General features: G+C 47.6%; 1 protein-coding gene and 1 long non-coding RNA gene across 5 annotated transcripts in view; one reads left to right on the top strand and one right to left on the bottom strand.

Moving 5' to 3' along the window:
* LOC144155329 ((Lyso)-N-acylphosphatidylethanolamine lipase-like) overlaps window positions 1–15,268 on the top strand; it is a 115,754-nt gene extending 100,486 nt beyond the window's left edge. For all 3 annotated transcript variants that reach the window (XM_077686685.1, XM_077686684.1, XM_077686686.1), the window contains one exon: window positions 11,542–15,268. In XM_077686685.1, the coding sequence (XP_077542811.1) occupies window positions 11,542–11,766 (225 nt within the window). In that variant the 3' untranslated portion in view covers window positions 11,767–15,268. The remainder of the gene's footprint in view (window positions 1–11,541) is intronic.
* LOC144155330 (uncharacterized) lies at window positions 3,129–20,362 on the bottom strand. Of its 2 annotated transcripts, XR_013319553.1 has the most exons (5): window positions 20,267–20,362; window positions 17,640–17,745; window positions 16,733–16,838; window positions 15,396–15,485; window positions 3,129–3,260 (listed from the first exon to the last, which is right to left on the bottom strand). It is a non-coding gene; the product is annotated as an uncharacterized LOC144155330 (long non-coding RNA). The 2 variants fall into 2 exon arrangements; XR_013319554.1 differs by lacking the exon at window positions 3,129–3,260 and having other exon boundaries at window positions 15,045–15,485.
* Window positions 20,363–26,497: the final 6,135 nt, after the last annotated feature.

Below are 26,497 nucleotides of genomic sequence, written 5' to 3'. Positions count from 1 at the left end.
CTTCTTTTGATCCTTGAAGGCCCACTGCTGCTATGGTATCTAAATTTTGTGCTGCCACTTAGTGTTTGTTGGCCTAAACATATACCAGCCATGCCACAGCTGCTGTCTTACGTCCTCCACAACGTGAACGCGTGCCATGTGCCTTGACACCCCATCATATTCGTTGATCTAGAAGCACACCCTGAAATTTGTCCACAATTGCCTTTTGTGAGAGTGTGAGAAGGAGTGAGAGTGTGAGAAGGAGTGTGAGAGGCATCATGTTTTGAGGCATCATCGCATTTTCCTGTCTATAAAGAAGTGTGTGGAGGGCATTGCTGTACTGTTTTAAGGGGGGGGGGGGGGGGGGGGGGGGGGGGGGGATGTATCACGTTAATGGCAACAGTGAACAGAGTTCTCAAAAGCCTCCTACAGATGGACTGTCCTAGCTGTAGTGTGTGGATTGTTGCTGCAGGCACGTGCAAGCCTCTGAAAAGGAACTGACAGATTATAAAAGCAGAAAGAGCAAGGCTGAACAGTCAAAGAATGAACGAAACCACCTTCATAATCATTTTCAATGAGCGATTGGCCAGGAAACTAAATGGGCTTTAACTGTGAGTCAGCCGAACAAGAGGTGAAGCTCTCTTTTGGCAGAGAGCATGTTGATCAAGAGAAGGTGGCCCCTGTTCCCAGTATCAGAGCGGTGTAGTCAAGTTTGAAGATACTGCACCACCAAGATTCTGCTGTTAGTTCTCGCAAAGCAGAAGGGAAAAAAATAAGGAGTTAATTAAAAGTCGTTAATTAAAAGGTGTTAATTCAATATGGGCATTTAATCGGAGAATCCGTGTGGGCACTCGTGCCGCGTATTAGACTGTCTTTATTTCGACAATGATTTCACTCCTCATGAGTTCAATCAGTCACTCAATCAATTGATTAATCAATAATTTCAGTTAGGAATAACTGATGCTGAAATTAGCAGCACCCTTCTGTAGTCATTCCTGAAAGTTTTCTCTGGAGTCAGTGTCTGTTTTTTACTGCGCATCTGTTAGCCATGCATAAGGTGAGGTCACACTACCGCTATTCCCTTTACCAACTGCTAAAGGAAGCCTGCTGTTTGGCCTTTGTGGCCAAGAGGAGTTTTTTCCCCTACTGATTCTATGCTAAAGCCAGAGCCACAGTGATCCTCACAAATTTTTTGTCAGGTCTCGTAATTTTTGTTATTGTAATATGTTCCCTTATGTCAATTTTATGCATTATTTTTATAAAATCAAGGGTTGTACAAAAGCCCATCTGGTCAGGAAAACGCATGACAACAATAAAAACTGGCACTGACCAAGAATGTTCAAAATCCAAAAAAGACATTTTGGCTCCCGTACGGGTGCCTTGTTCATCTTGTTCTCCTTGTTCCCGTACGGCTGAACAAGGCAACAAGGCACCCGTACGGGAGCCGAAACGTCTTTTCTGGATTTTAAACATTCTTGGTCGGTGCCAGTTTTTATTGTTGTCATTATTTTTATAAATAAAGTTGGTGTAGCATCGCTGTATGTTTAATTAACGTTCTAAGTTGCACTGTAAGTGCAAGGCTTGTATCTATAGGCAGGGGTGAGACAGCTGCGCATATTGCGCCTTTTTGATACAATTCCATTTTCCTGCGCCAAGCTGCTCCAAAAACATAAAAATTGCGAAAATTGCGCCAAACTGCTCCAGAAGAGCCTGAAAGGCACGGATTTTGAGGCTCATGTCAGTTCCGGTGGGGACGAAAGCCTCCCGCATCCCGGTCGCGGCCGCTTTTATTGTCGGTCAATCGCAAACACAGAAATGGCACAAATAGGAAGCCTGCAATGAAGCAAACGATAGCTTTTAATACGTGATTGACTTTCCGTGCGGGTTCGCTGAAACGGCCTTCCTGCTTGGCATCGCTGTGGCTACGAACATGGACGCCGCCTGATCCGGCTGCTACTGCCTACTTCACGCGCTCAGTGAGCATCGCCGATATTTTCCCTGGTTTATTTTACGCTATCAGCTGGGTTCCAGTCTATTCATTCTATCTGTTGTGGCTCTGAACAGCGACGTTAACGCAGTGATATGGTTTGAGATTGGTGCGAGATTACAAGAAGTTGCGCGGCTCGAAAAAAAGTTCATTAAAATGTGGGGCCTCCGACTTCGGCGTGGTTTGTCCTTGAGTGCGAAACGCGGTGCGTGCGTCTATAATCGGGTTCGTGAAGTGAACGTTTTAGCTCGTTGTGGTGTTATAAAATGCCGAGGTGTTGCTGTGCTTCGAAGCGCGATTGCGAGCCTCGGGGATGAAACGGTCGGCACAAAAGTTGCGGGCTTTGCTGCGGCGCCGCGACCTGTCCAGGCAGCGCCCAATAGCTGCAGGATTGCATGGCTGCCATAGCACTCGACTAATAACACTTGATGTATGCGAAGTGAAATTTAATGCCAAAATCTAGTTGGCTAAATAGTAACGCTACTCAAGTGACCATGGGGTGAACGTGCACCCCACGGACTGAAACGGCTAGGCTGGTTAGGCTATGCGACTGTTAGCTTGAGGTTGCTCAACTGTTGCCATGATTTCGTACAACGCAGCCTGGGATTACAAAAATAGTAATTTTAGCTCTGAAACGGTAAAAAAACATGCCGTAATTGCAGAGCCCTTAAATTTGATAATGTTAACGGCAGTTTTGTTGTCAGTGTTGCGTACAGCCGCAACACAATAACAGTAGTTAGAAAAAAAAGGTAGTGCAGTTAGAACTTTGTGATACTCTTAAAAACGTATTTCACGTAAGGCTGTTTCAGTGTTCTGTGTATTCAAAACTGATAGGAATGTGTACTTGACCCTTCAAACTGCTGAAATTATGATTTTTTAAGCTCACACGACGGTGTATTAAATGACTCTAACTGCTCCAAATCAAGATTCTTCTGCTCCAAAATCGAAATTTTGCTGCTCCGAAAACTGCTCCCAAATCTCTTTGGGCTGTCTCGCCCCTGTATAGGGGAACGGAATGTCACTTCATGGGCAAACATTTGCGAGAGTGACGTTGTGAGGACCCGGCAGTGATCGCACTATGAACTGAATCGGGGAGGCATCGGAGTCATGACCCCACACTATTAGAACAGGAAGGGGATGCTCGCCATCAATCAAGACATACTTTTTTTAGAGCAGCAGATAATTCCAGTCTGATGTAGTTCCGGGACAATTGCGTGAGATATCCGTGTCCTATATGAGACTGCTTGTGGTCCCTTGACAACTTGAAACCATTGCCAGAGCATGTGCACCCGTGCTGGAGACAAAGTTTCCAGAAGTGAATCTGAGGACATTTCACTTGTTTGTTGGGCATTTACATTCATTGCCAAACCACAGGGCGCCATCCTTAGACTTACAATAAATATGTGACGTGGCCCAGGATTACCACCGTGGAACCTGGTGATTGAACACCTCATGTCAATGCCAATTAGGTTCCTGCAACCATGTCACCTGGGGTGGAATTCTGAGTTGTGTACATTTAAAAAATATGCATATCACAGCCTTTTCAACTGTGATGTACTTCCAGTTTCTCAGCCTCTGACATGCACAGAAACCAGCTACCCGAATTTCCAATTTTGCATCACATCATATTGCCGCGAACCATACATTGGGTTTGTTTATTTGTGTTTTGCTTTTACCGCCCGGCTGCGCCGGTCTGTGTTATCTCTGCGCCAAGGGAAGCGCGTGTTCCATTCTTTCTTTCTGTGCCGCATGTGTTATCTGTCGTGATAGGGAGAGCATTCCGATCTAACGTGAACAGCCCAGAATAATCTTCTTGGATCTACTGTGTTCTCGATGTGAATCGACGTTTCGAGAACCACGCGCGCCGAAAGATAAAAAGCCTGCAGTGCGGACGCCGGAGCATTCGATTCGACGACACTCGCCTGTGCAAGTCACTTTGTTGACCGCTGCTTCGCCGCCTCTGTATTCTTTTGAGTTGTTAGGGGAGCACAAGTTCTCTCCAATAAACGTGTTTCTCATTCAAGACAACTGCATCGTTCTTGTCTTCGCGACATCTGGTGGAGGTGCTGGGCACTAAGTCTTTATGCCCTCTACGACATCTCGAAGCCGCCAAGCCAGTCCAACCAGAGAAAGCCCCCGACTGCAAGGATTGCTACCCGAGTTCAGTCTTCTGCCAGAAGGGCCCAAGAGAAGGAACGCTGCAACCAACACCATGGTGCAAGAAACAACGTCGCCAATCATCCTGCAGCAGCCCCGAGAACCGCCATCGTTCCGGGGAGCCCCCGCCGAAGACCCCGAAGAATGGTTGGAGAAGCTGGAGCGCGTCCGCATCTTCAACAGGTGGGACGATGAAGAAACTTTCCGGCATGTCTTCTTTTACTTAGAAGATGCTGCTCGAACTTGGTTCGAGAACCATGAGAGCTCTTTGACCGACGACTCAATTCAAAAGGGAGTTCCTTAAGACTTTCACTACCGTGGTGAGAAAAGAGCGAGCTGCGCTTTTGCTTGAAACTCGAACGCGGCACCCCAACGAAGGAGTCGTGATTTTCGTTGAGGACATGAAGCGACTTTTTCGTCGTGCAGACCCTGAAATGACCGAGGAAAAGAAGCTCGGGTTTCTAATGCGAGGAGTGAAGCAAGAGCTTTTTGCTTGTCTAGTCCGTAACCCTCCGAAGACAGTGGCGGAATTCGCGTCTGAGGCGGCCGCGATGGAGAAGACGCTAGAAATTCGAACGAGGCAGTACAACCGCCCTGTCAACGCGCTGTTCTCGGAGACCATCGGTGCCGCAAATGGAAGCTCCGATACATTGCGAGAGACCATCCGAGCAGTGGTCAGGGAGGAGCTTCGGAAGCTTTTTCCAACGACGCCGCAACCTCAAGTGGCTTCCCTGACCGACGTAATCCGAGAAGAAGTCCAAAACGCACTGGGAACTTCTACGCCATCGGAAGCACCCTGCGAACCACAAGCCATGACCTACTCCTCGGCTGTTCGTCAACCCCGCCCTGCTCCAACCCGTCGTCAAGAGGCCGAGCCATACCGCCGTCCAGTGCCGCCCGCCCGACGCCTTGTAGACCAATACCAGACGCCAAGGAAGACCGACGTGTGGCGAACGCCCGATAATCGCCCGCTGTGCTACCACTGCGGAGAGGCCGACCACATCTACCGTCACTGTCCCTACAAGAGGCTCGGTTTGCGAGGGTTCTCCGTCGACGCCCCACGCCCCCGATACGGCCAGCGCCCTGCTGAGATCGAAGAATACCTCTCCAACACCAACCGAGGACCAGACCGCTTCAACCGTTCACCGTCGCCCTACCCGTATCAGTCACCGAACCGCCGCAGCACTGCTGACTTCTCACGTGGAAGGTCCCCCAGCCCACGCGGGGGAAACTAAAAGCAGCAACTTCGGGAGGTAAAGTTGCACAACGGCGGAAAAATGAAAACCCTCCAACGACGCAGCGACTCGCTGAAGACCATCATTCACGACATGCCCTCAACCCGACGACCCGACCTAGCCCTAACGAGACTCCTGAACACGACGACAGCTACACGGCGCGACGCGTACCCGACCTGACCGAGACGTCGGTTGAGAAGACGACGACAACGACGATGCACAGTGCCCGACCGTCAACACGTACAAGCAGAGATACGACGCCCCGACGAACCCGGAACTCGAGGAAGACTGCATCTGACGTCAAGGTGTCCATCGACGGCTTTGACGTAGTCACCCTCGTAGACACGGGAGCTGACTATTCGGTAATGAGCGGACCATTTGCGTCTAAACTGAAGAAAGTTATGACCAGATGGGACGGTCCGCACATATGCACAGCAGGAGGCCACCTCGTGACGCCAAGTGGAACGTGCACATCGCGCGTCACCATAGACGGCACAACGTACCCTGCGGCGTTCGTCATTCTGCCTAACTGCTCCCGCGACGTAATTCTTGGAATGGACTTTTTGATGGACAACGGTGCAATAATCGATCTGCAGACCAAGTCAATAACTTTTTCTCCCAATCACTCCATGACGCCGGAACCGAACCCCGAACGACGTGCTGCTGTAAGGATTGCCGATGATCATGTCACCCTGCCACCCCGCGCAAGCTTGATGGTCGCAGTCTACTGTGAAGATGCTGCTCCTGACGTCGACGCTATCGTAGACACCGATCAAAGGGTGCTTCTCAACCGTGGTGTGTCGGTCGCAAGAGGCATTGCGCGCTTCAAGGAACACCAATCCCACATTTTGGTTACGAATTTCACCGAGGAGTACCAGCATTTAAACAAGGGTGCGGCAATTGCATTCCTCGAAGAAGCGCAAGAAGCAAGTGACGTGATCGCGGTCGCCGACTTTGAACGCACACCCGTAGAAACCTTCATGCTCCCGCAGCCTTTCGACGTGAATCCGGCGCTACCGCAAGAACAACGGAACAAGTTATTGGCTTTGCTGCGTCGCTATAGCGAATGTTTTTCGTCGAGCGCAAAACTACGTCAGACCCCTCTAGCGAAGCACCGAATAATAACCAAAGATGGAGCCCGACCCATCCGACAGTAACCGTACCGCGTCTCTTCGCACGAACGGGAAGCCATCCGGACTCAAGTCGACGACATGCTCAGCGACGACATTATACAGCCCTCGAAAAGCCCCTGGGCTGCGCCCGTCGTACTCGTAAAGAAAAAAGACGGCGCATTAAGGTTTTGTGTTGACTACCGGCGACTGAACAAAATCACGAAAAAGGACGTGTACCCCCTCCCCCGAATCGACGACGCCCTCAACCACCTCTGCCACGCGAAGTACTTCTCATCGATGGACCTGAAGACCGGCTACTGGCAAATTGAAGTGGACGAGAGAGACCGAGAGAAGACTGCATTTATAACCCCAGACGGCCTATACGAGTTCAAGGTGATGCCGTTTGGGCTGTGCACAGCACCAGCGACGTTTCAAAGAGTCATGGACACTGTGCTAGCTGGCCTTAAGTGGCACACCTGCCTCGTATACCTCGACGACGTAGTGGTATTCGCCCGGACTTTCGACGAAAACCTTGCAAGGTTGGAGTCTGTACTCGAGGCCATTCGTACGTCGGGGTTGACGCTGAAGCCTGAAAAGTGCCGTTTCACATACGGGGAACTCAAGTTCTTGGGCCACGTCGTCAACGCCGCGGGAGTCCTACCTGACCCGGCAAAAACTTCAGCCATTGCGAACTTCCCAAGGCCGAAAGACAAGAAGGGCGTGCGAAGATTTCTCGGGCTGTGCGCATACTACCGGCGCTTCGTCACAAACTTCGCACGCATTGCAGAGCCACTCACGCGCTTGACGAAAGATAGCACCCCTTTCAGCTGGGAAAACGACCAAGAAAAAGCATTCTGCGAGCTGCAAAAACGCCTGCAAAGACCGCCCGTGCTCGCTCATTTCGACGAAAATGCCGAAACGGAAATCCACACAGACGCCAGTGATATAGGCTTGGGTGCCGTCCTTGTCCAAAAGCAAAGCGGCTGCGAAAGGGTAATCGCCTATGCCAGCCGTGGTCTGTCGAAGGAGGAGAAAAACTATTCTGCCTCTGAGAAAGAGTGCCTGGCTATTATATGGGCGATTTCAAAATTTCGCCCATACGTGTATGGAAGGCCATTCAAGGTTGTAACAGACCACCATGCGCTGTGTTGGCTCGCCAATTTGAAGGACCCCTCTGGCCGTCTTGGGCGGTGGAGCTTGCGCCTGCAGGAGTTCGACGTTACAGTCGTTTATAAATCCGGCAGGAAACACTCCGACGCCGACTGCCTGTCCCGCGCCCCCGTCGACCCACCACCACAAGACGCTGACGAAGACAGCGCGTTCTTCGGGATCGTGACGGAGAGCGACCTAGCCGCCCAGCAGCGTGCCGACCCCGACTTACGCGTCATAATCGAGTACCTCGAGGGATGCAACGTTGCCGTTCCTAGGACCTTCAAACGCAGCTTACCAGCATTCAGCCTGAGAAACTCCGTCCTCGTGAAGAAGAATTTCAGCCCCGGAACAAGAGCGAATTACCTTCTCGTCATCCCCGCGGACCTTCGTGACGAAATTTTGGAAGCGTGCCACGACGACCCGTCTTCCGGACATCTCGGCACAGCGCGCACTATTGGAAAAATCAAGGCGAGGTACTACTGGCCCGGCCTTACCTCTGACGTCACCCACTACGTCCGGAGCTGCCGTGACTGCCAGCGACGAAAAAAGCCGCCGACAAGACCCGCCGGACTTCTGCAACCGATCGCCGTCCCATCGAGACCATTTCAACAGATTGGAATGGACCTTTTAGGCCCGTTCCCTACGTCACGATCACAGAACAAGTGGATTGTCGTAGCGACAGACTACATGACGCGCTACGCAGAGACCGCCGCTCTTCCGAGGGGGACTGCACAAGAAGTGGCAAAGTTCTTTATAAGCCAAGTTGTGCTGCGACATGGAGGCCCGGAAGTCCTAATCACCGACCGCGGAATGGCATTTACTGCGGAGCTGATGGAAGGAGTATTACGCTACAGCAACACGGATCACCGAAGAACGACGGCGTACCACCCCCAAACGAACGGACTTACAGAACGTCTGAACAAGACAATCGCAGATATGCTGTCAATGTACGTTGACGTTGAACATAAGACTTGGGACGAAGTGCTCCCGTATGTCACGTTTGCGTACAACACGGCTATCCAGGAGACGACGCAGCTGACGCCGTTCGAGCTTGTCTACGGTAGAAGGCCAACTACGATGCTCGACGCCATGCTTCCGCACGTAGAAGACGACGACCTCAATGCCGACGTCCACGGATATCTTCAACGTGCGGAGGAGGCCCGCCAGCTCGCTCGAGTTCGTATAACGGACCAGCAGCTGGTGGATGCGGGCTGCTACAACCTCCGACGCCGAGACGCCGAGTACCAACCAGGGGATCGTGTGTGGGTTTGGACTCCCATCCGACGAAGCGGACTCAGTGAGAAGCTCCTGCAACGGTATTTCGGACCCTACCAGATTCTACGACGTGTCGGCCAACTTACCTACAAATGATCCCCGATGGTGATTCCGGAACATCACGACGACGCACGCGGCCCGAAGTCGTTCACGTGGTTCGCTTAAAACCTTTCTACGGACGATAACGAATTTTATTTTTATTTTCGGACTGTCGCTTATGTTAGCATCGGGTCGATGCACTCTTAGAGGGGGGGTAATGCCGCGAACCATACATTGGGTTTGTTTATTTGTGTTTTGCTTTTACCACCCGGCTGCGCCGGTCTGTGTTATCTCTGCGCCAAGGGAAGCGCGTGTTCCATTCTTTCTTTCTGTGCCGCATGTGTTATCTGTCGTGATAGGGAGAGCATTCCGATCTAACGTGAACAGCCCAGAATAATCTTCTTGGATCTACTATGTTCTCGATGTGAATCGACGTTTCGAGAACCACGTGCGCCGAAAGATAAAAAGCCTGCAGTGCGGACGCCGGAGCATTCGATTCGACGACACTCGCCTGTGCAAGTCACTTTGTTGACCGCTGCTTCGCCGCCTCTGTATTCTTTTGAGTTGTTAGGGGAGCACAAGTTCGCTCCAATAAACGTGTTTCTCATTCAAGACAACTACATCGTTCTTGTCTTCGCGACAATATCGTCTGCCTTCAGCCAATCAGGGCTCACTCTAAGTGGACACTTTGAAACAGACGTGAAATGTACAAAACTGAGGCAATGATGGTGAATAAACCTTTATTGGTTGAGCTTAGGTGAAGATGTCAGGGCACCCTCCCAATGAGAGGTGTCCCTAGTCCAGGATGCCCTATGCTGGCTGGCAGTTCATGCTCTTGTCACCAGTTCACACTGGTGAATGAGCTCCGACTTTAGATTCCAAGGTAGGGGTTCATCAGGCGGTTCACCCACTACTTGTAAGAGGAGGAGGTATTGGGGCAAGGTCTGGCGTCTGTTGGCATTCTCATATCTAGTGGTATGGTGTGCTGGGTGTAGGACAGAAAATTGCAAGTAGGCTGGTGTTGGGTGGTGTAAATCATTGGGTGGTGTAAATCACGGGGAGTAGGCTGCTATGGGTGTACATATTTGTCTGCAGTTTTCGAATGGTGGCGTCTTCTGCCCTTGCTAGCTGAGGATGCAGTCGTGAATTTTCTCACAATTCAGCCCCAGATGTATGGCGGTGGAAAGCACAGAATAAGTGGGCTAGTACTGAACATGCCGAGGACATTGCATCATTACTGCAATATCGTAACATCATTGCAGTGTTGTAGTTTCGCAAGTCGCTGCAGCGTCAGCCCAGCTGTGCCGTATTTTTGCATTATCAGTTCAAATAATTGTCTGTCGTTCTTTTAGAGAGTGACAGTTCCTCGGCATGCATGCAGGTCTCACATTTGCTAATGGTGTTAAATTTATAGATTGGTGAAGGGAACAAAGTTTGTCTTGATTACTGGAATGACCAACCAAAATCTGTCTGGAAGGTGCTTTGGCTTCACCGCATTACTCAGGGGCCGTGCAGAAGCAAGCTTCATGTTAGAAAGGGCATGGATGCAGTGAAATGTACCTGCTGGGGTGTCCATTTACTTATTGGCACAACCTTTTCTCAATACGTGTCATTCATTTAAGGAGGCGTCTAAGAACCATAAGCCCTGCATGAAACACAGTGGTTTCAAGAATGGCCTGATAAATGGCACCGTGGTGCCCAGTAGATTGTGAACTTGGTGTTTTGTGGTCTTGAACAGCCGGAACTTTCTGCGAAGTACCACAGCATAGCTTGTGCTTATAATTGATCACTGTAAGTTTTTGTTTCATCTGTACAAGGAATTATTTATGCACATGACATTGCTATACTTTTCAGGTGTTGAAATAAGGTTTATCTCATCGGAACATTGTGTCTTCAAAGTGGCCCCTTCCCTGAATTTTCCTGGAAAAAAAATGTCACTGTGCTTTGAAGGCAGGCTGTTGGTAGCATTTGGCAGAAGCTTGTTGCCATAAAACTCTCAATGCTTCATTGAGCTAATAGCGGGTCTTTTCAGTTACTTTTGCTAGCGAACATCCTCCGACAAGGGGCTATACTAGATAAATTTAAGATCACTCGGGGTCACTTTCTGTGCGCTTGAGAACTGCAGGGAATAGAGCATAATTTTTGAAGGGACACTTATGAAACTTGCTACCACAAACCGTCTGCTGTGCCACCTGGCAACAAACAATTACTATTTGATAGCTGGAACCACATTCTACAGACCTTTGTCTCATAGGTAACTTTCTCATACCTACCTTTAAACGTACATTCTGCCACTTGCAATTACGCACCAACTTCATAAAGTCTGATACGAGTTTGTATTTATTGTTTGTTTTTATTGTGTTTGTGTTTTACTTGCGCAAAAGGCTGTTCACTTTTCTGTTTGAGTGCCATTTTTATTTTGGTTTAAATGAAATTGTAGAAATCTTTGTTTTCTTTTTGTGTGTATTACCCTGTGTTGATATGCTTGCATCCACTGTATTAATGCACATAGCTATTTATGTCCTCTTGCTTTTCGGTACAACTTCGCCTGTAAGGAATTGTGAATAAATAAAATAAATATAGCCTTGTTCCAAAATCTGCGCAGGTGTTCGAGGATTGTGGCCATAATGTGCACATGGAGAGACCTGAAAAGTTTAATGAACTCGTTAACAAGGTCTGCGACTGGGCCAACAGTGAACAGGCCAACAGGGAGCAGGGCAACAGCAACACTGAACAGGCCAACAAGGAACCGGTCAACAGCGACCAGGCCAATGGGGATCCGAAGCCACACGAAGACCGATTCGCGTCGGACCGCCCAGTTGAAGAGTAGTCATATTCTAGAGCATTCAGTATTTGTGTTGTGCTCTGCTGCCATCTTGGCTTAGAAGGACACCGAAGAACGGTTTTACCGCTCAAGGTCCAAATGAAGGCACCACAGGATAAACAGCCACAACCACAGGCACGATGTAGACCAGCTGGTTGGAAATGTGTTGTTGTGGGGCCATATGATGAGTTCTTTAAACCATTATTGCTTGCGTGCCAAGCCACGCCCAGACTGACTGTTGAACATCCCCATCCAAAGCAGGTCTTGAGATCGTCACGTCAGTCCCAAAGACAAACTATATATGTATATCAATGAAACAGCTTATTTACAAGGCTGACTTGTACCTCTAAATCTTTGACATACATTTATGAATCAGTAAAGAAGTGTATCGGAAAATTAGTTCATTTTAGGCATTGCATATTCTCTCTCTCTCTCACACACACACATACTGTATAAGCCGGAATATAGGTCGACCCCCTTACCTTGCGGCCGAGAAATTGGAAAAAAAAAAAAAATTGCGTCTATATTAGTGTTTTATTGAGGCTATAACCACTGTTTTGTGTAAGGTTACTCATTGGAGCTGTCTGAAATCTTTTCGGACGATTGCCTTTGTCTGGCTGTCTCCCACACAGCAAGGCGTCCTTGGTGCGGTCCGGCAAGACCATGTCATCCGTAAGCGAGTGCCAAGCATGGGACAGCCATGTGCAGACCGTTGGAAATTCGCAGGTGGCCAGCAAACACCTTGGTGTTGTAGTCTGCCATTCAGAATGCTCGCTGTCAAAAGTGGCCACCTTGTCCCTAAGTACCAGGTGCGCAGTGCATCACCCACAAAACGATGTCTTCTGAGCATTGCATTACGAGTTCTGCCTCTTCAGCTTACGCCAGTAACGTGTACTCTCTCCGGTGACACCGAACTGGCGCAATTCGGACACATTGTGAACTGGCGCTAAGTGCCTTAACTTATCCTGAGCAAGAAGAAAAAATCCCGCACACGCTCACTGACAGTGAGAAGCAACAACAAAAAAAATGGTGGTGACTCCGATTGATTTCGGTGGCAATGGTGCCTTCGCGGTTTGGATTGGCCCGATGGGCTGCCTGGTTGCCAGGTGACGACAACATTATGCCAATGATCGGTATGTAGGTTGAGGGGTGACTTTTCGGCAAATTTTTTTATAAAAAACCTCGACCTATATTTCGACTTATATATATATATATATATGTTTGAATTATTCCTATGTGCGATTGTTGCATTGGTGGAGAGTGCATGGACGAACAGTGTTATATTGCATAAAATGCTTGCCCTTACAAGCCAATAATGCAATGCAAAGAGGAAAGAGATTTGTAGGGAATCAGCACATTTCATGGTGGTATTTACATGACCCAGAGGGCCTTATGATAGCGCTTATGCTTTCATAAGGTTGCCTTTGGAAGGTTGCCACGTAGCCATAAGACCTGTCGTGACATGGTGGCTCAGTGGCTGTAGCGTTGTGTTGCTGAGCACAAGAATGCGGGTTTGACTGCAGCCGCGGTACCTGTTTTCACGATGGAGGTGAAAAATGAAAGCCACTGTGTGTACGATACTTCGGCACGTGTGAAAGGTGCCTAGGTAACTTAAATTTATCTGTAGCCCTCCACCACGGCGTGCCTTATAGTCCAGGTGTAGCTATAATGCATAAAATTCCCATTTGATTGAAGTGGAATTGCGAATTCTCTGCTGGCACGTTAGGAGTGGGAATGAAAAGTGCGCAGGCAGGTGCTCAGTGGCCTCATCGCCACTGAACACCCTCATCACTAATGAGTGGTCTGAGTGGCCTCGACATATGTATCCGTGGGGCATGAAACCTGCAGTTTTGAACTTTTTTCAAAGAATTCCCACTTTCTGCGGCTGCTGCCAATGCCAAATAAAATGTAGAGCACCTGTGCTTATCACCAAACAATGTCTACCGATATTTGTTGTGTCCCAATAATGTACCAATTAAGGCTTCAATGTCTGCTGTCACCACAACGGTCAGCCATTTTGCAGTTCCCTGAAGGAAAAACAAAAATGAATGGAAAAAAATGCTATCAGAATTGGTGTAGATTTGGTGCCTGCAACCACGAACTTTTGGTTTGTAAATTTTGAACTTTTTTCTGTTCTTTCTTTTGTTTTGTATTACTTTTTCCCACATCATCGTGTTTTCCCTCTCCTTTTTTCTACCCCCTCCCCCATATGGAATCCTGTGTACCTCGTTCCCATGCGAATTCTTGCCTTAGCGGCGCTGTCATGAGCTCGCTGCATTTGTGCCCGTGTGTTAACCTGGCGTTAACCTGGTGCCTTTCACCACATGCTGTATTAAGGGTCCATGGTTTGCTTACTACACCATACCGTAAAATCTTCAAACCAACAGATCTGTAACACTCATCAGGCCAACTTCAGCCCCATGCGGTAATAAACAGCTTTCATATTATAACTAGCTTGTATTGACAATTTGTGCGGTGTGCCTTGTAACTGCAAATCTCTAAGTTATATTTTACGACAAGGAGTGCGCTGTGCCATGTTTCTTGTCAATTTGTGGCTTTCTTGCGTTTGCATGGATGAGCACCTGTGTGGATGCTTGTTACAAGCTGCTTTTATTGAGGTTCCAGAACAGCTAAGGTTCAGTTTATAGCATCTCTGAACTTCTACTTTGTGTCATACTCTTGGTTTGGTGTTGTTATTGTTATTTTGTTGTTGACGTTTTTATTCACGTTATAAATGAGAAAGGATATAACTGTCTTTCTGAACACGTGCAGTAAGACCCATACCTCGTATATGATGCATGATTTGGAATGGTGTCACAAACATACATGAATCAACTGTCACAGTTTTCATGATGTTACCTTCTGCCTCAATTTACGCTTGCTCATTTGCACGGGTGAGAGAGAGGGAGAGAGAGAGCAGTTTGATGTCGCTTATTGCTGCTAGTTGCACCATAAAGTGCCTCCCTGACAAGTGCCTGTTCTTCATCCCAACGAAGCCAGCCGCAATGCTACCAACCAAGTTGTAGCAGACAGTCACTGCTTTTTTTGTTTCTTTAAGCAGTTTGTTTTTTTAAATCAAAACAAACTGCTTCACAGCTACACTTGCAAGGCAACTTATAGGTAGCTATAGGTCTTTTTTTTCTAGAAGTCTTAGTCAGTACAAATTATCCTCATTCAGTTTAATGACAACCACTCTTGCAGTGCCTTCATGTAATTTCTTTTTTTCTAAATTTTGTGTCTAACGAAGACGTATTCTTTATCCCGTAACAAAGATATGCTATGGAAATGAACTGCTTGCACGCATAGGCATACTCCAAAATACTATTTATCGCTCATGTGTGTGCATCCACGGATGAGTGAAGCCTCTTGTTCATGTCGGTGCACATGTAACAGCCCACATCACACAGTTGAGATGACGTGCAAAGCATCCCGCTTGTTCGAAGCCAACAGTGTGCAGAATTTAGTAATGTGAATAAAGGATGCTGTGTATAGCAGCTTGTTTATTTAGTTGCTGTTGTTGCATGTGGTTGTTGGGAGGGTGGGATTCTTATTTCCAGTTGGTACGGTGTAAGTGTTAGAAAGCTTCTTCATAACCAATGAAGGTGGCTTTGGACCTGCCTGGAAAGAAGACTTACCCTGCTTGCCCGATCATGTTGCGAGTTGGCAATCCTTTGCTTCACAGGCAACCTTACTTGTTGCTTGGCGAAGAGCTTGCTCCCTGCTAGCTACGAATAAAACCACAGGTGAATGAAACCCATCTGAACATGAAGCACAGTAAGTCTGCGGCTGCAAAGGCGTTCTGCTTCATTAATGATTTTTTTATTTTTTTACTCGCCTTTAAAGTAGTCACAATAAATTTCATAAAGGCAGAAGTTTTTCTAAAAAAAATTTTTTCAGCTGTCTTCTTCACTGTACATCGGTCATTATGGTGGACAACGTACCGCGCAACGTGCATCTCGTATACTATAAGGGACAGAGAGAGGCCCGGATAAGGGTACTCAAAAAAGCCTATTGCAACGATAGCAGAACATATGGTAGTTTCAACAATTGCGAAAACTCGAAATCGAATTATCATAATAACATTGACTCGCAATTGCGGCCTGCAGAAATTGCCAGAAGGGCCTTATTTCCGTAGCGGCTCGCGAAATACTCCTGAAGATGCAAGACCAAGAGAACAAAATCAACCGGACATCTATATCGTGTGGACACCGGGGCACGAGTATCTATATATAGAGGGTAACAAGGCGGCTGATGCCGCGCAAGGTCATTCCCACGATGTGGGAGCTCAAGCTGCTCCCACACCACTGTTCCCAACTATCCTACGACGCAGTGGGGACATCTTGGAACACTACGAAGTTAGCCTTAAGAAAATACCCACCTCCTCATCTGGAACTTGCAAAGATGAAGAAATTCAACTATAAGACTTCAAACGAACTCTTTCCGTCACGCGCCACGCAACTGCGCATGATCTACTCCTGTCTCTACAGTTACATCTACAAATTCTGTGGGACGCCAACACTCTACCACATGGAGTGGAAGTGCAGGTGCACTGTTGACGGAGCAGTGGGAGGTCCTGCTGTGCACCGAGGTCCTGGAGAACCAGCGCGGTCTGATGATTTGGGCCAGACAAGCAGCTGAAGGCCATGGTATACCGGACTATAGGGAAGCCACCCACCCTGGATGATCAACGTTAGAGCACCGAAGATCATCCGTCGCTCCTTTTTTTTTATATATAATAAACGTTAATTTCCCCCTCAGCTGTCTCCTGTGATTATGAAGGGATGCATAAGGAGCCTAAAAATGACGGGCTCTAATTACTTGACCTGTGATTTGGGCCATCAACATGTCTGTTGGACGTATCATATATGCCACCACTCCCAGAACAGCTGACGGACTCCAATTACTTAACCTGTGATTTAGGTCATCAACATATGTCTGCTGGACCTATGCCTCCACTCCCAGAATAGCTTACCTCCATATCCATCCGCACCAAGCGGCGCCAAGAGCAGAGCTCCATCGAGCGCTCCGTCAAGGCCTTCCCAGCGCCGGCATGGAGGACCTTCTGTTCCCGAAGGGGTCTGCGGCAATCCAACGGAAAGTCTCGCTCCATCTCGCTCGAACATCACACAAAACGTCATAAGAAATCAGCAAGGAGGATGCAGAGAAGAGGGCACCACTTTCGAATTGATGTTTCTGCTAAATAAAGTCGCGTAAAGGCACCGAGAGGGGTCGAGACGTGTCCTAGGGACTCTAGACTACAATTTGCGCAAGTAATCTCACGGTGTTAAGAAATCACTTCAGTGTCCTTTTAAAGCAAGGGTCCACCGTGTCCAGACGGGCTTCTGGACCAGCTGCTATAGCTTCGCAGCAAAACAAACGTAGTTGAGCGGTATACGTAGACCACAGCACTGTAAAGGTCTTGTTGGAACACTTTTAAATAACGGTTAACCCTACATTTAGATCAGGGTATGACCGCAAAGTTAACGGGATCATTGGTTTTATGAAGGGGCCATGCAGACAAATTACAAGTTTGTTTATTCGAAAGATTTAGTGTTTTATAGTGCCCTCAGCGCTTGTCCAACCGCAAACGATGGTTTAATAACTGAGAAACGAAACATTCTGAGCCGAAATTTCAATTCTCCGGCGCTAAATGGTGTGTTTTCGCGACGTCCACAATGACGCACACAGAGCAGGGCCATAAAACTAATGGTAGCCTGCTGACCAGGGCTGCTATATAACCTCACTGTTCTCACAGGCGGCCGTTTTGCTATCTTGTTTATCACCCAATTTCATAGATGACGCTGCAATGCCGCTGGATTTACGCCGGAATTTATACAGCTGTTGCAGGGTATTTACAATGAGAGCGAAGTGCAAATTACCTGGGAGGTCCTAAATTTAGTGCACCGAAGCGGTAGGTTTAAAGCAGGGTTGTCATTTGTCGCCGCTGCTGTCCATGCTGTACGGCAAGACTAGAAAGAAAGAAAGCTTGAAAACAGTAAAATAGGTTTCAATCTGTGTAATAGCCGCAGGGCAGGAAGTGTAACAACATATCCCGGGACTGATATATGCCGATGACATAGTTCTACTAGCAGATAGCGAACAGTACTGCAACAGCTCACAGATATATGCGGGGAAGAAGCCACTGAACTGGCACAGCAAAGTCGGGATCTTGTTTTTAATGACGACGCCCGTAACAAACCGAAATTCGTTCCACAAGCAACACTACCGTCGGTAACGAAATACAAATATTTGGGCATATGGATAAACGAAGGTCAGGCGTATCTAGAAACTCTTGAGGAGCATTTAAGAATGAAAGGCAAAAGAAACGCCTCTATTATGAAGCACAGAACACGTTCTATAGGGATATAACAAATATGAAGTAGGGAGAAGAATCTGGAAGAATATGTAATGGTACCAGAACTCCCTTTTTCAAACGCAGTAGTGCGCGTGTCAAATCAGGTTCAATCAGGGTAGAAGTAAATCAAAGGACGGTAGGTCGATTGGCAATATGTTTTGAAGAACGACTTAGAAATTTTGATGAGCAGAGATGGGCGGCCAGAGTGCTGCAGTATCTTTACATAAAAAGCGGGGACACACTGAGAGGAAAAGAACCAGAAGGCTCAAGACAAAATCCTCCTGAGACTTGAGACTTGAAACCGGTTAATTTTTTGAATCACTGAATTTATTAGACAGGGTTCGTACGGGCTTCAAAAGAAAAAATTCAAGGGTTTTCAAGGACTTTCAAGGACCAGAAAACACATTTTCAAGGTCCCCATCTTATGTTTTATCTGGGATTATTTATAACTTTTTCAACAAAATGCAAAATTTTGATATTGCCGAATACCTAAGAACATTAATGCACATTTAGATAGGCGCTATGGGTTCATGAGTGCTCCCCCAGCTTTATTTTTTTTTTTTCATAGTTTATATTTAGAGGTTTTTCTTTTTTCTTGGTGTTTTGCTGTTTGATTTCAAAACTTAGTTAATGTGGCCTGCATCTCCTGCTTTGTCAGCAGGAGTATCAGCTGAAATTAACTCAGCAAGTGTTGCTGCAAGGCAGGATGAACTATGTACACGTCCACCATTTGCACGTGAAAGCAAACGCAGATGGAGCGTATGAGGCACAGCAAACATTCAATGAAAGGCCGTCCACAGACTATAGATGGAACATGCAAGATAGAGAACAGAAGCCGGCTTCACGGGATTGTATCGTGACATGAATTCTATTGAGGAGTGCTGCTCCCAATGTTGCCTCGTAATAATGAGAATCCACAACTCGTAATTTCACTCAATACACTGAAACTTGATTGTTACAATGTTTATTTACATTTTTAACACCTAAAATTCACGACAAACACTTTAAATTCTTCTGAAAAAATAGGGCCATTGGTTATCTCCAGAAAAATCAAGGGTTTTCAAGGACCTTTTAAAAATTCCAGGACTTTCCAGGCCTTGAAATTTACACTTCTAAATTGAAGGGTTTTCAAGGTTTTAAGGACCTGTGCGAACCTTGTTAGAGTACAGAGATAATTCTGGTGGCATTCTTTATTTTCTATGGTTATGTGCAATGGGGCTAAGTTGTCAAAAAACCATGAAACATGTCATAGACAGTGTGTGCACATGTGCGTGCGTGCGTGCGTGCGTGCGTGCGTGCGCTCGCGCGCTTTGCTGTTTCCGATGAAGATAAAGAAGCCGATCGGCTATGGAAAGTCCGTCCTCTTGAGATCATCAGAAACGCTTGCCTCACTCTGCCGTGCTCGCCAAACATCCGCGTTAATTGACAAGCAAATTATTCCTTCACCGGTAAGGGCCCAGTTAAGGAGTTCATTCCTGGGATGTTCAGCTGGACAGGCCTGAAGAACTTTATCTGGGCAAGCCCTCAAGGCTTTGTCTGAGATTTTGAAATGTTTCAAGAGAAAGGAAACCTCGCACAAAAGAAACAACAACATGTTATCGGTGCTGCTTGTCCATATTTGCCACAATCCTCTGAAGAATTTCGAGGGCAGGGGCATCGGTGGCATCTCAAGAGATCGTTTATTATTTTTTTTGAAATAAATAAAATCTCGGCCCATCTCCACTAACGTGAAACCTGGGAAGGGGCGAAGCATGCAGTGTATAAGTGTATCCTAGGCGGCTTGGAGTTTTCGCCAATGAAGATGAAACCGTTGGGAGGTAGAGGTATACATTTTTGCTGTAAAAGTCTCTTGTCTTTGAAATACGAAGCCAGTGTTTTTTTTTTAGTACGCGTTACTAAGCGCTCCAGCGCGAGGCGTAAACGAGTGTCCCTGTGTTTTTATGTACGCGTTGCGTTCTAGCGCGAGGCGTAAACGAGTTTCCCGGTGTTTTAGTACTGGGACTACATGGGACGACGATTGCAACAACGACGACAGGAGACGCCAACAGTTCCAGCCGCTAAGGGGCTTCGCCCCTATAGACCCCTAAGTTCAATATAGAAATAGCAGATTAAAAAATTGGGTTCTGCCAAACGTAGTCAGAAAGGACCAACCTTGTCCTGACGTGCAGCCTGTTGCACATCGAATTTACGAGTGAAATGAAAAAGAAAGCCGAAAAGTCAAGACAGAAACAGCGATGGTGAATGATATATACCTTAGTCTTTCATGAGCTCGTAAAACGAAAATCAAAAGTGTCACAGCATTTTTATACACATGAAAATGATTTACTTTGGCCGCGTCGATAGAAAACCTCTGGACTGAAAAACGCCATTTTTGTTTGTTAGTGTGAACGCAATATCGAACCTACAGAACGTTGCCTACAGTTGCATGAAACACAGACAGATTGCACCAGCAGTCTCTGCTCTAGCTTTGAGAGACTGTTTTGGTTTCGCTTTCAGCCAATTTTGTTTACGGAGCGCTGAAATCTGAATGTGCAATATGTTGCACTTAAGAGGATATGAAACGTGGAAGTGCAGGGAAAACGACGAAGGTAATAAAAATGATGTGAAAGAATCAGAGACAACGACATGGAAAAAGAGGATCGGACGCAAAGAAGCCCTTAGATATTTACAGAATCGGGAAGCGGGAGATTACGAGGGAAAAGTTCTTTGATAAAACCAAAGGGAGTGCATCGCTTTTTGAAGCCCGGGTGGGTTGCTTGCGGACAAAAACGCTTATTCGCGAGCCGGTACAGGAAGAACTGTGCGCAGGTTGTGGCAGGGAGCCAGGAACCATGCGACATAATGTAACGGAGTGAAAAGGTATCCGTCCAGTCCTCAGTGAGGAAGACATCCGGCTTCCGGAAGCCCTTTGCTTTAAGGTTAACGGAAAAGTGAATTTGACAGCAGTAGAGGTTAGTAAAAGAAGTTTAGAATGTTGGTGGGAAAAGAGCAAAGAACAACCTCGGAAGACATGAGAACAAAGAAGTCAAACGCACAAAAATTTCATAAAGTTGTTTTTTTTTTTTGGCCAGGCGATTGTACAGTGGCGTTACGACAAAGGTCGCTGTGCAAAGACACCTCCTTACAAAGGGAAAGCCGCTAAGCATCATCATCATGATCATCATCATTAGCTGAAGTGTCAGTGTTCGCACTTTGCTTCTGGGCGGACTTCTATACCTTCCGTATTTTTTATTACGGTTCGTACTAAAGTTAAACCTGGATGTAACGAAGTTGACAAAAGTTCGCAATTTTTCGTTACATCCAGGTTTTCGTTACATGCCGGTTTCTAGTTAAGGGTCACGGTAATGAAGCTGAAACGAAGGAAAAGTGCTAGAAATCAGTGGAGGTGAACTCACCCTTAACCCTTTGAGGGTCGAATTTTTTCGTCAAATGCGACCCCCCAGGGTCGTTTTTTTATAGATGATTTAAATTCTTCGGATGAATCTATTTCGAGAAAAAAATTATAGTAATTTTTTCGGGTGACCATAAAGTGACAAAAAAAATCGTTTATGTTGTTACATATATGTGGTTTATTCAGGAGTAACACAAGAAAAATTCTGAATAAAAACGAGGGAGTAACAAGCCGGCACCTTTTGGGTGAATCAAAATCAGATAGACATCAGTTTTGCGGGCGCAAAAAGCGGGAAGCGCCCGGAAGACGATACCAAAACCAGCCGCTGCGCGAGCGCGGCCGCGCGCGGCCGCATGCGGGAGCGATAGACGGCGAACCTCTCATAAAATACAAAAAAAAAGGAGGAAAGAGCCTCATCAGTTTCGCAGGCGACCTTGGTCTGTGGCAGGCGCAAGAAGCGAGAGGCGCCCGGTCGCCAGGTGGGCGATACCCAGCGCGCCCCCTCGTTAGCGGATGCGCAAACGATAGCTAACGCGCCGCTGATGTAAATCATAAAAAAATAAAAAGAAGAGCCATCGGCGCGAGAAAAAAAATTACGTATTTACGAAGTGTGCAGCACATGCCAAGCAAGAGAAGTTGGCGAAAAAGGCGCGCTTTTTAAAGATACAAGCAATGCCGTACATGTACGTCATTGACCATTTTGAAAGTGTTTGCCGATGCCGTACATGTATTTATTTCGCAGAGAATTCCCCGCATTTCCCCGAGGGGAAGAATGTAAAAGTGCGAATGCACGAGTTGAATTTGCGCGGTTCGGTAATGTTCGCGAAAGAGAGATCACACACACACACACACACAACTACAAAGAAAGAAAGATGCATTTATTCACAGACACCTATTTGTGTTGTCGTTGTACTTGATTGCTAGAGCGGATCTCAGCTTTGAAATTTCGTGTCAGTACTCCTTTAAGCGGGTGCATTAGCCCTTCTCACGCCCGATTCTTGGCCAATCCCCCACGTGGGTATGTGCCATGTCAGCGGCCAGACAGCGCGCGCCCATCTCCCACCGTTGCCAAGGAAGACGAGGAGCGCGCGCACCCGCAGCTGTTGCTATGCGGATGGCGGCGGACGCTTCAGGCTCGCTTAAGAAGTGCATTCGCACTTAAAACTGCTTGAGTTCCGTTTCCTGCTTAACCACGAGCTTAGGCTCTACACGGCGCTCCAAAGAAGCAAGGTCACTTACCCCCGTAATAGCAAACGTAACACCAGTATCACTTTCGGCAGGAGTACTGACACGAAATTTCAAAGCTGAGATAACTATGTAAAATGCTCCCTTTTTATCGCGAGATATGTCCCAGCCAGTTTCAACAGCAACCGTTCGGCGTAACATATTTTAAATCCATTTTATCTTCGCTGTGTCTAAAGATATGTCGGACGTACCCGCAAAATTTCTTAAAGATACGTCGGACGTACCCGCAATATTTCTTAAAGGAGTACTGACACGAAATTTTTATGTTACGTTTTTTTCGCTGCTATGCGTGCCTACCAGCCCACTAATCATAGAATGACAGATTAGACGGTCGAGCACAGCGTAAACATTCATTTACGGCGTCGTTTATTCGTGCCAGTTTCGGTTTCGACTGAAAAACGCCGAGCGGCCGCCATGACAGCATGTATAACATGACGTCACCATTCTTGCCGTATCGCTGCCTCTCTGGAAGCGCGCGCGAGCGAGCGCACGCGCGCGCCCAGACCGGCCGAGGTTTTCGCCGTCCCCACAGGCCCGGGCAGCATGACGTCAGTCCCAAAACCATGACGTGTACACACGCCCGAGCAGCGCGCGCCAACCACAGCCAGCGCGTCGGCTTCGTCACGGGAGCCCCGACGTCGGCAGTTTGGGGCACGTAGCAGATGATGCCACGTCGGCCCGCTCTGGGCTTTCTCGTGCGGGCGAAGATTAAAATGGATTTTAAATATGTTTCGCTGAACGGTTGCTGTTAAAACTTGCTGGGAGCTATCTCCTGATAAAAAGGAAGCGTTTTACATAGTTATCTCAGCTTTGAAATTTCGTGTCAGTACTCCTTTAAAGATACGTCGGACGTACCCGCAATATTTTTTAAAGATACGTCGGACGTACCCGCAAGATTTCTTAAAGATACGTTGGAGGTACAGGGCCCAGAGTTGCTGATCGAAAGCGGCGTTGCTCGAAACTAGCGTGGTTATCTCGAACCATCGACGGCAAAACCATCACGTGTTTGCTGTATATAAGCCAAGAATCTAACGATGCCTAACCTGACGCAGAATGTATTTTTTTTTCCTCGTGTTCTCTAGTTGGACCTTATTTGAAGGGGCGGTTAGAGCCTTCGCTGAGGTCAGAGATCGAATGCGGGCCGCTAAGAGTTCTCGCAAGAGGGAAACAAAATCATGTGCGACGCGAGTATCTTTCTTTTTTTTTCCCTCATATGTTTCTGTTTAAAGCCCTAACCACATGGACGCGAAAGCACGCGTCGCGCGAGCGTCGCCGTCGTTCGGCGTCAACGCGCGGGCCTGCAGGAGACCGGCGAAGTCGCGCGCCAGTCGCTGCGTCGGCGGGCGTTGCTGGACACGCATGCCTTGAAGTCGTTTATGAGCAGTTATTGTCGCTTCTTGAACTGCAATTATGAAGACTTTAGCTTTAGCAAAAAAAAAAAAAAATCACTTGGCGTCTTTATCTATTGCTAAGTATGTTGGCGGGCAAATATTGAAATGCTGCGAAATGTATCTCGAGCCATCACGGTCAAATCAGAACAAAATAAGATAGAATGATAAACGAAGACGCACCTCGCACAACTGATCCCCTGCGCAAACCACGGGAGCGACGAATGGAATGGAATGCGCCAGAATTCTGGCGTTGATAACGCTTGCTCGTCACGCACCGATCTTGCTGACAAGCCACATTATGCTAATACTGGATGCGATGTAACCAGAGCTCCCTCATTTAACTCACACAAAGCTATCGCAGATCCCCGATCTCTCCGATGAAAGCCTAACAAGCCACAAATAGATGAGCGCTTGCGAACAGAAATAGCTTGCAATTTGTCTCAAGGCAACTGATTACCGTAAGTTAAAAAGAAATTGATTGTTTTCTGCTGAAAGGAACGACCCCAAACCACGCGAAGACGGACGCTGCTGCTCGCTTTCCGATGCTCTCTCGCGCTGCGTCGACGCCGATATCTGGCGAGCGTAGACATCGGCGTCGCTCGAGTTTCAGCTCGCGTCGCCATGCATTTCTGGCGACGCGACGTCGACGTGAGAAAACGCTGAACGTACGCTGCATGTTTGGGTCGAGTGAAACCGAATACACCGACGTACTTAAAAAATGTTCGCGGATACGTCCGAAGTATCTTTAAAAAATCTTGCGGGTACATCCGACGTATCTTTAAAGGGACACTGAAGTGATATGTAAACATTGCGGGATTACTTGCGCAAATTGTAGTCCGGAGTCCCCAGGCCATGTTACGACCACTCTGGGCGCGTTTACGCGATTTTATTTAGTAGAAAAATTAATTCGAAAATGCTGTCCTCCTCTCTTTACGCTCGCCCATTTTCTGCGGCGTTTTCGTGTGACGTCGAGAGGAGCCGAGCTCGCAATTGGCTGCGCTACTGCACGGCTCCCCGGCCTTCAGACAGAGTCAGTCGGCCCAGCGTTTCGTCCGCCGGCCGCCGACGGGTCGTCGCAATTCGTTCGCTTAGTTGAAATGAAGCCAGGACACGTTTGTGAATGGAAGAATGGGCCTTTCTTTACTTGGTTAGTTTGTACACTGTATCTAGCTCCAAGTCAAGGTCGCTTCACACAAGCGCTGCACAAGCGCACATGCGACGCTTCGCTGACTGGTACGCCAGTAGGAAAATATAAGGCCTCTTGAAGGCGGGAGAAGAGTCAGCGATGTCAATATAGGTACTAAGGAAATAAAATCAACTGATATTTTTACCGCACAGCGTAAAAATAGGGTGCGGGAAGCACTTTTTTGCGCTGGGCGAACAAGCACAGCGGTCATCAGCACGACTACGCATCTGCGAACGCTTTTCCGTCTACGAAATGCAATTGCTAGACCTGAGCTATTGTGGAAAGTCGGGGGACGCTTACTGCACGAGCGCAGTACAACAAATAGTCACCTAAGCTGCTTGAAATGCCAAAACTAAATAAAAGTGTAAACTTGTTGTACAATATATACCTTATATTACCAAGGTCACAAGAGCTCGTTCCGTGGCCGAGTGCTCTGAGGCGCTAGGTATGTTGCCGAAAGTGTTTTTCAAGTCACGAGTTCGAGTCCCCGCGGGTAGGTGCTTTTTTTTTTTGTAAGTTAACTTTTTCGTTTTCTGCCGATGTTTTCTACATTGAGTTCACCTTTTTTTGGGCCGCAACGTTCATGGCTCCACGAACTAGTTCACAGAACGCGCGCAGGCTGGCACTGGCGCGCTAGCGAGTTCTCGTTGGCGTGCTGTTGCCATAAGCACCGACTGCTTGCGGGCAGTGGGCACAGGCCAGAATGAACAGACCCTTGGCCTGGTGCGAACACGCTTTTTACGGTACAGGCATGAGTGAGGCAAGCTCCAAATATGGGGGAAAAGCGCATGACATTTGGGCGTATGCGGGTACGCGGAGGGCGTCCATGCACTGCGTAGGCCTCGGCTAGTGAATGCTACGATTCCAAGCCGTCCTGGGAGGCTTATCTTTATGCATTTTTACAGGTGACAACATGGCAGAAGCGCGGTACGATGATTACTGAGTTATTGAGAATGCCCATCCAACAACGCCACCGGTTGTGTTTTACAGAACCGAAACCAAAACTTGTTTGGTTGCTCACCTTGGGCATCGTCCAATCACGGTGCGGCTCCTCCTAACGTCACAGCTTTAGTTGGTGCGGCCGCCGCAAACCGCGCATGGTAGTTTTTCTTCTTTCGCGCTTTGTAAAATAATTACCGATTTGTCAACCGGATAAACGATGAAAAGTG

This window comes from Haemaphysalis longicornis, unplaced genomic scaffold (assembly GCF_048455015.1).
Source record: "Haemaphysalis longicornis isolate Haplotype H1 unplaced genomic scaffold, Haemaphysalis longicornis Haplotype H1 scaffold_1, whole genome shotgun sequence".
NCBI classification, from domain to species: domain Eukaryota; kingdom Metazoa; phylum Arthropoda; class Arachnida; order Ixodida; family Ixodidae; genus Haemaphysalis; species Haemaphysalis longicornis.
Note: the sequence above shows the minus strand (reverse complement) of the source record. Positions and strands in the feature narration are given on the sequence as shown.